Here is a 13,441-nt window from a genome sequence, read left to right on the forward strand (position 1 = left end):
GGGCAGAGCCCCTTATAACCTAGGGAGCTTGTCCTGGGCCTTGCCCCCACAGAGCAGGCAGCCCACCTATGGAGAGGAGAGAACTGGGGGTGGGGACAGGAGAAACATGCCCACCGTCCTCGGCCCACAGTGCCCAGGAGCAGTAGACTTGGTTTCCAAGCAACGGGGTCTCCCAGTCACCGGCTAGGCCAACTCAGGCCTCAGCTGCAGGTGTGAGACCGGCGGGGCGGCAGCGCCACCTTGTGGCCGCGGGGAGGGACACAGCCCCCAGCAGCACCCAAGACCCCTAAGTGAGGCTCCATCTCTAGCTTCCGAGGGGGCACTGCTAGGGAGATGGGGGGTTCCAGGCGATGGACTCAGTCCCTTCTGTCTGTATCTCCCATCGCGGATCCCCTTCAGGGGCATTGGAACTGTGAGCCCATTGGGTTGATTCCTCCCCGGTGTCTGCTGGCCTCCAGACCCCCCCCTCAAAGAGACAGGACAAGCCAGTACAAAGCACAGTGTTTACTAAAGGCACAAAGTGGGGAGCCTCGAGGGGAGCTGCTCATCCAGCAGTGACCCCACATTCTAGCTTGAACCCAGCGCCCCCTCTTCTGGCCACCCCCGCCCTCACACCACCAGGAGGAGAGCTGTTAGCACCAAAGGGGGGTGGGGGGCCCCACCTGTGGGTGGGGGAGTGCCAGAAAGGCAGGCCTGGGCACCCCTGGACCAGTCCGTGCCTCCGAGAAGGAACTTCTGGACCCCTGGCTCCAACGAGTCCTCCTTCACTGGTGGGGGGACCAGGCGCGAAGGTAAGATGTCTTCTTACCCCCAGCACACCCTGTCCCCCTCTGCGGCACCCCCTCACCTTGCCCTCGCGATTTCATCTCTGGGAGGGGCCGGGCTGCAGGCCTATTCCTGCCCGGCCAGGTGAAGAGGGCTGCCCCCGGGCGGGGGGCTTCCAATCCACGGGCTGCCAAGCGGGCTCTATGTCCACACGGGGTGGGGGGGCCAACAGGAGGAGTGAGGCCGGGCAGGGGCTCCTTCACACACAAGTGCCGCCTGAAGGGTGGGGGGGCGGTGGTCCTGGCCCTCCCAGCCCCCAGGCCCGCCCCTGTCGCCCAGGTCACAGCACGTCGCCCTCCTCCATGCTGAAGCTGCTCCTGCGGCTGCTGGCCTTGGAGGCCTCAGGGGACATGGTGGAGAAGAGGGGGTCGGAGGCCAGTGGGAGCAGGGAGTCGTCTAGGAGCATGAGGTCCAGATCTTTCTTGGACAGATCGGGGAACGGGGAGGCATGCTCTGGCCCCAGAGGTTCGGGGTAGCCCGGGGGCCCTTCGTTGCCCCCGCCCCCAAAGCTCAGGTTGTGGCTGAAGTCCAGGTGATGGAATGGGGACGGTGGCTGGGGCGGCTGGGCTGGAGGGGGCAGCGGGGCCTGGGGGGGCAGGGCCGGCAGTGGCTCGGGGTCGGGGACCTCGGCCCCCAATAGCAGGGCCTCCCCCGGGCCCTCCTCACTGGGCAGCTCCTGCTTCACCACCTGCTGGGCCAGCTCGGCCATGTTCATGCCGGAGGGCGAGGTGGTGGGCAGGCCGTGCACCCGAGCTTGCATCTCCAGCTCCTGCGGGCAGGACAGACAGAGGCTGGAGGCGCCCACCCCTGGGAACTTGCTGCCGCCCACCCCAGCCCCCGCTGCTTCCCTTGACCCTCCCTTTGTGACACCCAAGACCACAAAATATCTCAGCTGGGAGCAAGTATAGGGCAGCTCTAGAGTCTTCACCAGCGTGTTTTCCAGCTACAAGTCGCAACTCATTAGTGGGTTGGGAAACCACTACAGTTGAGTCTTGACCAGCTCTCTTTCTATTTTTTTTTTAATTGAAATAGACTTGCCTAGACTAGACTAGACTAGAAATTATCAGAATGCATTGCATCTATTAAGGATGAGGGTTCTTTCATGAAACTTTGATTTTTTTTTCACTTTGAGCTGACTATGTGTGCTGGATTGCAATGTGAATTGTATTATCTACCATAAGAAATAGAAAATCTTTGAAGCTGCAGTCCAATCGCCCTTCATATAGGTGACCAGTGTCAGGCCCAAAGAAGACAAAAGGCCTTCAACAACAGAGCCAGGACTAGGTGGCTCTAGGTGGTAGCATAGACTTTCCCAAGCCTTTGTTCTTTCTCTTGCTCACTGTGGGTACTCCCTGCCAAGTAATTCCAGCTCTCTGCCTCCCACAGAGGTACATTTACCCTTTCCTGCCCCCCTTGTGGGGGCAAGCACATGCATCAATGCAAGCACATGCATTGATCAAGGAAATGTGAGCAGAAGGGACCCTAAGAGTGACATGGGACAGCTCTAGATGTGCCTGTCCACCAGCCTGAATCCTAAAATGAGAGTCTCGCAGAGCAGACCCTCCAGCTGACATCTGCTGCTTAAAGTTGCTGGGGATTGTTACCCAACAGTAACATCCTGACTGATACGTCCTCCCTCCCCATGGGGATCATCCCTCCATCTCCAACTGCAGAAGTGTAAGCACTGCCCCTGGGGTCAGGACTCAGGCCAGAGGTCAGGAGTCAGAGCTACCCAAGAGGACCAGGTGCAAGGCCCAGACCTGGATACGGAGCCAGAGCTGCTTGTTGGTCATCTCCAGGCGCCGAGAATGGTTCTCCAGCTCCCGGGACTTCTGCAAGTCCTTCTGCATCCTCCGGATGTAGTCGACAGAGGCCTTGAGGATGGTGCCCTTATTCCAGCGCACGTCCCTGCAGGCCAGGCAGAATCAGAGGCTCATGCTCAGAGGAGGGGGCAAGGATTTGCCAGGAGCTTTGTGAGTGGACGTAAAACCCTGCTGTGGTTTCAGAGTTGATGTTGCCTGTCCCAACTTTGCCCCATACCCCAGACCTGACCAACCCCTATTTATGGAGGAGGCCAATCTCCATCTGCAAATGGGCCCTCCCAAGTGACTGTGGGGCCACCACCCACCTCGTTAATCCCAAGTGAAAGGGTTAGTGTGTGACCCCGTGGACTGGAGCCCGCCAGGCATCTCTGTCCATGGGATTTCCCAGGGAAGAACACTGTTCCCTTCTCCAGGTGATCTTCCTGACCCAGGGAGGGAACCCATTCTCCTGCATTGCAATCCCAGGAACCAGGCAATTCAGAGCAGCCTCCTTCCCCAGGCCTCCCATTTCTGCCACCAAAACCCACACCTGTTCTCAGCCCTCATGACTCCTGCCCCCAGACCACCTCTGCACCAGTCTGGTGGCCTCAGCAAACTTTCCTAGCGTGACTCCTCCTCCAGGAGCCCCCCTGACCCCACCCTCACTTCTGGGACCTGGACTCCTCCTTCCTGTCTTGAGCCTTTCTTAGTTGGGAGATGGAAGGTTCTTCTTTTCCCAAACATGATAAGATCTTTAAGAAGCAAAAGGGGATTTTCTTCCCATCCCTCCCCCCTGGCAACCAGCAGATAATACCTGTGAGCTGCTGCCCTCCCCTCCCCTTCCTCTAGGAAATCCACTCACAAGTCATTGGCCTTGGGGATCAGCATGCCCAGCTCCTTGATGCGGTCATTGATGTTGAACCTCCGTCGCCTCTCAACTAGAAGTAACAAATTTCAGGGGAAACAATTAGGGAGATGAGGACCCCACCTGGGGAGAAGGGTCCAGCCCAAGGAGGGATGCCTTAGTCCTTCTGGGAAGGAACGGGTGACCACTACATGGGCGAAGAGCCAACTCATTGCAAAGACCCTGGGAAAGACTGAGGGCAGGAGGAGAAGGGGACGACAGAGGACAAGATGGTTGGATGGCATCTCTGACTCAATGGACATGAGTTTGAGCAAGCTCTGGGTGATGGTGAAGGACAGGGAAGCCTGGCGTGCTGCAGGCCATGGGGTCTCAAAGAGTCGGACATGACTGAGCAACTGAATCACCATCCCCACAGCCAAATAGGGTGGCTGTGGGGGTGGGGGGTTGGGGGCAGGCCAGACATGATTAAGGGGGGACAAAGCTGCCTGGAGAGGCCTCTCTCCACTGCTCAGAATGCTCCACGCCCTAAAGAAAACAGTCTGATAAACTCATTCCCTCTGAAGTTCTGGGAATTTCATGAATATCTCTTCCCTGGAGCGCCTCTCTCCCCTACCTCCTAGCAAGGACTGGTGGGAAGAGGCTGAATCCAGTCACGCCAATGCCAGGATTTTAAGGCCTCATGTAAGGAATCCTTCCTAGAAGCTGCAGATCAGAGGGTAGCTTTGGAGCCAGCCCAGGTGAGAGGAGGAAGAGGGGCAGGGGAGACTCACTGAGGTTGTGATTGTCTTTCTTCTGCCGCTCCTTGGCCAGGGCTCGGCTCTCAGCATCTGGAGAACAGGAGAGGAGAGCTGGGAGGTGAGGCGCTGGGGAGACCCAGCCGGGATGGGGGGCATGCCGCCAGGAGGCAGCGGGGCGGTACCTGTGAGTTCACGCTTCTGCGTCAGGTCGGCTGGGCAGGAGCTGCTGGTGACGCCCACCAGGGAGGCGGTGACCTGGGGGTCCCCACTGTACACATTCAAGTGACTGCTGGACAGGGGCAGCTGCAGGAAGAGGCGAGGAAGAAGACTCGGTGAGTGGCCCCCGTTCTGTGGGGGGGTGTCCCCAGGGCCCATCGCCCCAGCAATAGCGATTTCCCAGGACAGCGGCCGCGCTGGGGTCAGAGCCCGGGCAGAGTCCAGAGCTGAAGAAGAGGCGGCCCCTGCCCTCAGCGAGCAGCCAGCCAGTGCTGCTGGAATCGGCGGGAGGGGAGATATGGCCTGTGGAAGCCCGGGGGAGGGGCACCTAATCTGGAGTTTCTGGAAGGTTTCCAGAGGGCGTGGTGAGGAAGGGCACTGCAGGCTGAGGGTGGCTGAGCAGAGAAGCTGGCCAGGAGGAGCTGCCAGAGTGCAGAGCGTGAGGTAGGCGATGCTGGGGGACCTGGGAGGGCAGCTTCCACTTGCAGAGACCCTGGCGCTTGGCGACAGGCAGCCATTGAGGGGTTAAACGGGGGCCCCACAGGAACAGATCTGAGCTCTGGAAAGATCTCCCACCACATGTGCACAAAAAGCAAGATCACAGGCCGAGAACCCTGCAGGGTACAGGGGGAACCACTGACAGAGCCAGACGCTGTGCCCTGCCCTCTCTCCTCCCAGCCCTCCACGGCCCTGCTGGCAGCAGCAGGCTTCCCATCCCGCTGAGCCACTGGGCACTGGTCCCAGGGCGGCGGTCGTGGAGGACTGACTCCCTGACTTCCCACAGTGTCGAGAGCCGGGGCCCCGAGGGCGGGAGTGAGCAGCTAAGGTTCATGGAACTCCAAAAAAAGGGGAGAGATGCCCCAGTTTCAACTGCTCAGTGTAAATACCTGCCCCCCATTGCACAGAACTCGCCCCCAGTGTCTGGCCCTATCTAATTTGCCCACCATCCTGTGGGTGGAAGGCACCATCCCCAGGGGTTCAGAACAGTTAAGGGACTTCCCAGGTCACAGCCAAAGACAGGCATCTAGATTCTAAGCCTGGCCCCTTCCCACCCACCCCGGGACCTGTGGGGGAAACCTGGACCGTGAATGCGGCTAAGAGGCTGCTGGAGGCAGGGGACCAAGCAGGCCGGATAGCACTTCCCCCTCAGAGGGAGGGGCGCAGGCCTGTGCTCAGCCGGCCCCAGGCTTTGGGAACCCATGGATTGTGGCCCACCAGGCTCCTCTGTCCATGGGATTCTCCAGGCAAGAATACTGGAGTGGGTAGCCATTCCCTTCTCCAGGGCGTTTTCACAACCCAGGGATGGAACCCAGGTCTTCTGCATCGCAGGCATATTCTTTACCGTCTGAGCCGCCAGCGAAGCCCTTGGTAGAGGAGTGAAAGTCACTCAGTTGTGTCTGATTCTTTGCAATCCCATGGGCTATACAGTCCATGGAATTCTCCAGGCCAGAATACTGGAGTGGGTAGCTAGCTTTTCCCTTCTCCAGGGGATCTCCCCAGCCCAGGAATCGAACGCAGGTCTCCTGCGTTGCAGGCGGATTCTTTACCAGGTAGAGGAGAGGAGCCCCATATCCCAAAGGAACTTATCTGCTCCAGGCCTTCCTAGAGCCACACTGCTCCCCTCAGCACCAGTGCCTGCCCCCCTGCCCCCATCCTAACTCGGGCAGCCTTCCCCAGACACCCCTCCCCACTGAAGCCCCACCACGCACACAGGCTAAGGGACATGTCTCTGGATGCACAATTCTGCCGAGTCTGGCCCTCGTCACATGGTTGGGTGGAGGTGATTCTCATCTCTGCAGCGAGACACCATCTCCGCCCAGGTGAGGACCCTGTCTCTAGTTCTCCCCTGGGTCACGGCTCTTGGGGGGCCTCTGCCCCTCCCCCTAACACACCGGCCCCGCCCCGGCCAGCAGTACCGTGTTGGGCATCTGAGTTTCAGGATTGATGAAGCCCAGGACATCGTCCAGACACATAATGTTGTCAATGACATCAAACTGAAACAGGAAGAAAAAAAAAGTCTCTTTGTGGGAGAAGGCACTTGGAGAAAGGCAGAGGGGAAGGGGTACTGGACAGCCACTGACCTGAGGGACCCTGGAGCCCACACCCCACCCGCTCATCTGGGGATAAGGGAACAGGCCCAGAGAGATGATGAGCTGTCCGGGTTCCCCAGGCCCCAAGGCCCAGGTTAGGGCTCTTCCTAGGGAGCCAAGTTGCCCAGGGAGATTGCTTTATACCTTCTGTCAGGACATGGCTTTGCAGGTGTGCTGGGCATTCCGGTATGAGTCTCTTGTTTCTTCCTAGCAGAGCTTTCCGAACTAGGGATGATGTTTCTCCTGGGAGACTGGGGCTCCCTGAGGGCAGGGCTGTGTCTCCCCTCAGACCGGGGCTCCCTGAGGGCAGTGCCTTGCCTCTGCCGTTAGACTGGGAGCCTCAGGAGCACAGCACGGGGCCCCAGCTCCGCGGGTGGCAGGCACTGGCCAGCTCCTCACTCACCTCCCGCTCGGGGTTGGAGCCGATGTGCAGCATGGCCATGGGGCTGTTGGGAGCACTGTTGCCGGCTGAGGACGACAACACGTGTGCGGACCGCACGCCTGGGGAGGCGGCTGGCAGGGGCTTTGGGGAGCCCTGGGCGGGGCTGATGTGGGCGGCAAACTTGTTCCCGTAGGTCTCAGACAAGTACTCCCGCACCTTCTGGTCCCGGGACTGCTGCAGGTGGTAGGAGGTGGGGTTCTCCAGGTAGGACTGCACCTGGGAGAGGCGGGAGGAGGCGAAAGGCTGGAGCTCCGAGGGACTGGGGCAGGGGGTGGAGGGGACGGGCCGAGCCCCAGGCCTCACCTTCAGCACCTCCCCGGGCACTGGCGGCGGAGACTGGAAGTGGACGGGGGTGTTGATGGCCGGGGTGGGCGGCGCCCCCAGCTGCTGCTGCTGCTGCATGTAATGCACGACGGCCTGCTGCTGCATGCGCTCCCGCTGCTCCTCCTGCTGCGCCTGCTCCCTCATGAGCTGCATGCGGAGCCCGATCCGCGACGCCATGGCGGCTGCCGGCTCCCTGCGGACGGGGGCGGGCCGGGCAGTGAGGCGGCGGGCCTGCGGCTGGCGCGGGGTCTCGGGACTTCCCTGGCAGTCCGGGGCTGAGGACTCCGAGCTTCCGCTGCAGGGGGCCTGGGTTCAGTCCCTGGTCTGGGAACTGTGTTCAGTCGTCTCAGTCGTGTCCGACTCCATGCGACCCCCCATGGGCTGTAGCCCACCAGGCTCCTCTGTCCATGGGGATTCTCCAGGCAAGCATACTGGAGTGGGTTGCCATGCCCTCCTCCAGGGGATCTTTCCGACCCAGGGATGGAACCCATGTCTCTAACATCTCCTGTGACTTCCCTGGTAGTCCGGTGCTTAGGACTACACGCTTCCACTGCAGGGGTCCCGGGTTCAATCCCTGGTCTGGGAACTATGATCCCGCAAACCGCACGTGTGGCCAAACACAAACACAAAACAACAACAAAAACAAGCCAAACAGACTGCAGGGGCTCTTGGGGAAGAGACCAGGACAAAGGTGACCGCATTTCACAGGAGCAGGAAGGGGGCGCGAGAGATTTGCTCAAGGTCACTGAGCAAGTGGATGGCAAAGCCGAGACTTAAATCCAAGTCTGCTGGTTTCTTGGGCCAGAGATTCGTCCATGCTCCCCTCATTTGTTCTAGTAGGTCAGCCCCCCAAACTTGGAGTCAGTCTTGACCCCTTTCTCTCTCTCATGCCACCTGGTAAGCCTGCCAGATATGACCTCAGATACATCCTCCTCTGCTCCCGCCTCGCTGCCCTCAGGGCGGACCCAGGCTCTGCCATGCCTTACCTGGCTTCCTGACGGCGCCTCCTAACCTCCTGCTGGCCCCACGACATTCTACTTGCAACTCGATAATTAGAGGGATCCTGTTACAACCTGAGTTAGAGACTGTCTCTGTTTCGGCTCAGAACTCTCCTTGGTTCCCATTTCTCTCCGTGTAAAAGCCAAAGTCCTTCCCATAAAAAGCCCTCTCTGATCTGTCCCCACCTGATGGTCTCTGGTGACCCCATCAACCTCCTACGCTCCTTCCTGTCCCACCTGTTCCAGCCACACCTAATGCCGCAAACACACCAGGCATGCTTCCTGCCTCAGGGCCTTTGCACCTGCGCTTCCCGCTGCCTGGGGTGCCCATCCCCCGGATGCCACCATGGCTCCTCCTTCACCCCCACCGCTCAAGCGTGTCACCTCCTACCCTACTTAACACTGCAAAACCAGCACCCCCACCCCCGACTCTATGCCCCTTCCCTGTTGTATGTTTCTCCATGGCACTTATCACCATCTTAAATATTACGCATTTTTGCTTAGTTATTTCAATTCATCCTCTATCTCTCTCTCAGCAGGAATGCAAACTCCCCCCAGGGCAGGCATTTTGTCTGTCTTGTTCAGTGCTGTGCCTCAGGCCTCTACAAATGTATACAGGGAATGTTTACTATTTATGAACCAGCACTGGCCATCCAGCACTGAGCCAGCTGTAGGCCCTGAGATCATGGCATCTACAGTCCAGCAAGTGAGAAAGGCAAGTCCCTGGGTCCCTGTAACCCTGCACAGAGAAGGGCGCTTCGGGGCACCTAGTCCTCCCTGGGCGCAGCGAGGGCACTTGGTAAACGGAGTAGGTAAGTGGTGGATCAGCACACGGCTGGCGGGTCAGCCGCAGTGTAGACCAGAGGCCAGAGCCGCACCCCAAGGTCCTCAGAATGAGACCCAGGCCTCAGGGGGTGACAAAGGAAAGCAGTACAGGCTGACATGTTCTGCCAAGTGCCAGACATCAGACTACATTGGCATTAGAGGAAGGTCCTGGTAAATACAGGCTTCCCAGGTGGCGCTAGTGGTAAAGAACCCACCTGCCAATGCAGGAGACATGGGTTCGATCCCTGTGTTGGGAAGATCCCCTGGAGAAGGAAATGGCACCCCACTCTGGTATTCTTGCCTGGAAAATTCTGTATGCAGCGGAGCCTGGCGGGCTGCAACCCATGGGGCTGCAAGGAGTCAGAGACAACGGAGCGACTGAGCACACACTGGGAAATATTCAGTGAAAATCACCAGATCAGGGAACTAATAATAATCTGCATCCTATCTGAGCATTCACTGTGTGCTGGGCAGGGTTCCAGACCCTTTCACCTCAAACAGCCCCCTCTGGTAGCTCTGGTTATTATTCTGCTCCTACAGATGAGGAGAGACAGTGGCACAGGGAGGCTAAGTATGCTGCAGCGGGGACGGAGCCGGGACCCAATGCCAGTCTGGCCCCCCAGCCCGTTGTGGGTGCGGGTGGGGGTTCTGCAGACTATCATGTCTCCGTGTAGAGCTGGGAAGCTGTTTGTCCCAGGTTGCACGTCTGGTTGATCCAGGGCCAGGAATGGGGCCCCAGCCACCTGACCCCAGGCCAGGGCTCCATCTCACCGCCCTGCAGCCTGCCCCGTAAAGTGGAGAGGCTCCGTCCACCTTGAGGGCTGAGTAGTCAGTGGCCATTACCTCATCTCCCTTCCTTGATTTTCTGCCCCCTTAGGCTAGGAATTCCTGAAGAGGCTGCCTCAGCCCCAGGGGTCTCTGGCCAGCTCCCAACAGGACAGTCGCCATGGAGAAAGGGGCAGACGCCCCCCTTCTCCGCCCTCCTCCGTCCCTTGGCAGGGACACAGCCGTCCTGTGGTCCCACAGAGGGGTGGCCTGTCTTTGGGCCGCCTCCCCAACTACAGCCTTGCAGACCTCATGGGCTCCGACCCCGGCCCACTCCCCTCACAGCTGCACCCCCTGCCTGCTCACACAAGCAGTGAGCAGGAACAATCTGACTTCAGTTGGCCCCAGCGGGCGGCGAGGCGATGCAGACACTGGGCCTGGCAGTGCCAGCCGGCCCTGGGGGGACTTGGGGAGAACGAGCCCCTTGTTTCTCTGACAAAGGGCTGGGTGAGAACCTGGGCTCGGGCCCCAGCTAAGCCTCTCACTGGCTGTGCCAGCCTCAGTTTGCTCATTTGTAAAATGGACGCAGGAAACCCTGCCCGCTCCCCTCCACCCCGACTCACGTGGGGTCTAAGAGAGCCTCAGGGAGAGGATGCTGAATTGCAAACCGCAAGGTGTCTGCACATCAGAGGGTGTCCAACGCCATAGCTTGTTCCCTGTCCTCGGACAGAGGGTGGCTCCCCCACCTCCACCCCCACTGCCAAAGCTGTCACCCCCCCACAGAGCTGCTGCCACTCTCTGAGTCCCAGCCCCATCCTCTGCTCACTCCACCTCCCCGCCTGGGTTGCTCTGGGTGTGGTGTGGCTCGGTGGGATGGGTGTTGAGCTTAGGGTGGGACTTGAGGGGTGAGGGAATCCAAGGGCAGATGGGGTGGTCCCGGAGAGGGCACAGATGGTAGTGGCTCTCATTGCCTCCAGGCTCCCCTCCCCAGCAAGCTCCAAAGCACACGTGCTCACTCAGCGCCTAAGGGCCACTCACAGCCTCCCTGGTGCCCAGTCTGGTCAGGAGGGGCTGAGAGGAGGGACACGGGAAGTCCAAAATGCCCCAGACCCTCCCCAACATCTGACCACAGACCTACCAGGCCTGGCAAGGCTCCACCGTGCGTAACCCAGTAACACCAGGAGCCTGCCGCTGAGCTGTGTCCGGGTTCTAGTTTAGGTGTGACCAAAATGGGCTTCTCCATCCAACGGAGGCAGCCAAAGTGCCTGCTCTGCCTGTACTGGCTGGGTGATGTCGGGAAAGCCACTCAACCTTGGTTTCTTCCTTGGGGAAAATGGAGCCAGTGATGGCAGCTGCCTCATGGGCTTGTTGTGAGGATTCTAGGAGACACGGCGAGTGTACAGAGCTCACCTCACAGCCCTGTGTGTGTCAGTCGCTCAGTCGTGTCTGACTCTTTGCAACCCCATGGACTGCAGCCCACCAGGCTCCTCCGTCCATGGGATTCTCCAGGCAAGAATCCCGTGGATTTCCATTTCCTTCTTCAGGCTAACAGCCCTTAGGCATTCGATAGTGGGTGGATCCTGGCTCCTCTCTGAAGCACGCCCTTCTCTGGTCAGGGGCCAGAGGTGGTTTCACACCAGCCTGTGTAGGGCCTCGCTTGTCAGTCATTTACACCTTAGTATGAACAGCTGGTCAGAACCTTTCCCAAGGAAAGATGTGGACAGAGGGAGGGGAAAGATGGGGAGAGATCAGTGAGGAGAGGCAAGTAGAAAGAGGGTCCCAAGACAGGAAGGTCTCGGGTATCAGGAAGAAGATCTCAGAGACACAGCATTGAGTGGACAAATCGAACTGCAGAATAAAATGTACAGCCAGAGCCCACTGAGGCAGGAAATAAATAAATGTATAGAAAAGACTGGAAGAATCAGGATGCTTCCTGAATGCCTACTAACGGTCAGGGCTACGCTAGGGGCTTTTCAAATATTAACTCATCTGTTCTTCACAACAACCCGAGTCAGTGACTACTAGTATTGCCCTCAATTTCCAGGGAGAAACTGAGGCGCAGAAAGGTGAAGTCACTGGTCCAAAGTCACATATCTGATAAGTAGCAAGATGGCGGTTTGAACCAGGCAGCCTGATTCACAGTCGCTACTCTTTATGCACTCATCTGGGCCCCCAACATCCAAAACTGTTCGCTGTGGTTACCTCCGGGGAAGAGCAGTGGGGTGGGGGTGGGGGGCAAACAGGGGTTCTTAGAGTTTTTCATCCCACTTTCGAAGCAGTTAACTTTTAGGATTATGAAGACGTGCTACTTGTACGATTCTTGTGTGTGTGTGTGTGTGTGTGTGTTCGCACCACGAGGCATGCAGGATCCCAAGTCCCTGACCAGGGGTCAAACTCACACCCTTAGCCATGGAAGCACAGATTTCTAACCACTGGACCACCAAGGAAGTCTCTGTTGTGATTCTTTAAAAACAAGGGGAAAGGGAGTAAGGCAGCGTCTAGGGGTTTGTGAGGAGCCCCACCGGCTTCCAATCATGTCCAAAGGTGGGATTCCCCAGGCCCACCTGGAATCTGGGCCAAGCCCTGCCTTGCTCAACGAGGTGGTCATTAGGCCAGGTGAGCACCCTGGGTGAGGACACTGAGTGGCCTCCGGAAGCACAGGCCAGGGTCAGAAGCCACATGCCAGCACCCAGGGCCCAACTCAGGTGCCCCTACAGCCCCCAACACCAGCCTTCGGAGGGGACGTGACCTTCATGAGGGGCCCCCCAAACAGCCCTGAGCTGAGGTACGTCCCTTCAATTGCGTGCGGGGCCTGAACGGCCTTGGGGACTTTTCCTCCTTCCAGGCGATCTTTTAAAAAATATGAGCAGGAAGCAGAAAACACATAGAGCCTCAAGAGCCAGCAACTCCATTCCTAAGTGTCTGCCCAGCAGAAAAGCATCCCAGTGGCCGCCAGAGGACACAGACTAGAATGTTCACAGCAGCGCTATAGATAGTGGCCAAAACTGGACGCCACTCAAATGTCCATCAACAGGAAGATGGATAAAGAGGTGATATCTCCATGCCCTGGAATGCAGCTTAGCGATGGGAGTGAACCAACTATTGCTAAACACAACTCAGATGACTCCCACAGACGTAACGGTGAACAAAAGAAGCCAAACAGGCACATACAGTGATTGATATACACACGGGTCAGAAACGGGTAAAACAAATCTTTTATGTTAGAATTCAGGATCCTGGTTACCCCTGGGGGGAGTGATGGGGAGGTGACACAGGACAGCTTGGGGTGGGGGCTGGGAGGACTAGGAATGTTCTGTAATTTGATGCGGGTATTGGTGACATGGGAGGATTGAGTTTATGAAAATGCATCCAGATGCTCACTCAACAATTTGTACACTTTTCTCTAAGTGTGTCATACTTTCACTAAAATTTTACAGAAGAATGAGGGCAGACCTTAAAGAATGTAAAAGAAGTGTTGAACAAATTACCCTTCCCCTCCCCCACCCAAGTGTGACTATGACTTTAAAATGCCTTTGGTACCAGGCAGCTTCA

The 13,441-nt window shown here is 58.2% G+C and overlaps 1 protein-coding gene across 3 annotated transcripts in view; it reads right to left on the reverse strand.

Moving 5' to 3' along the window:
- Positions 1 to 489: 489 nt before the first annotated feature.
- TFEB (transcription factor EB) overlaps positions 490 to 13,441 on the reverse strand; it is a 48,092-nt gene continuing 35,140 nt past the window's right edge. For all 3 annotated transcript variants that reach the window (XM_043449859.1, XM_043449860.1, XM_043449858.1), the window contains exons 2-9: positions 7,281 to 7,494; positions 6,939 to 7,193; positions 6,362 to 6,439; positions 4,412 to 4,532; positions 4,263 to 4,319; positions 3,490 to 3,565; positions 2,586 to 2,733; positions 490 to 1,594 (exon numbers count right to left, since the gene is read on the reverse strand). In XM_043449859.1, coding sequence (XP_043305794.1) covers positions 1,106 to 1,594; positions 2,586 to 2,733; positions 3,490 to 3,565; positions 4,263 to 4,319; positions 4,412 to 4,532; positions 6,362 to 6,439; positions 6,939 to 7,193; positions 7,281 to 7,478 — 1,422 coding nt within the window. In that variant the 5' untranslated portion in view covers positions 7,479 to 7,494 and the 3' untranslated portion in view covers positions 490 to 1,105. The remainder of the gene's footprint in view (positions 1,595 to 2,585; positions 2,734 to 3,489; positions 3,566 to 4,262; positions 4,320 to 4,411; positions 4,533 to 6,361; positions 6,440 to 6,938; positions 7,194 to 7,280; positions 7,495 to 13,441) is intronic.

Source organism: Cervus canadensis, chromosome 28, assembly GCF_019320065.1.
Source record: "Cervus canadensis isolate Bull #8, Minnesota chromosome 28, ASM1932006v1, whole genome shotgun sequence".
NCBI classification, from domain to species: domain Eukaryota; kingdom Metazoa; phylum Chordata; class Mammalia; order Artiodactyla; family Cervidae; genus Cervus; species Cervus canadensis.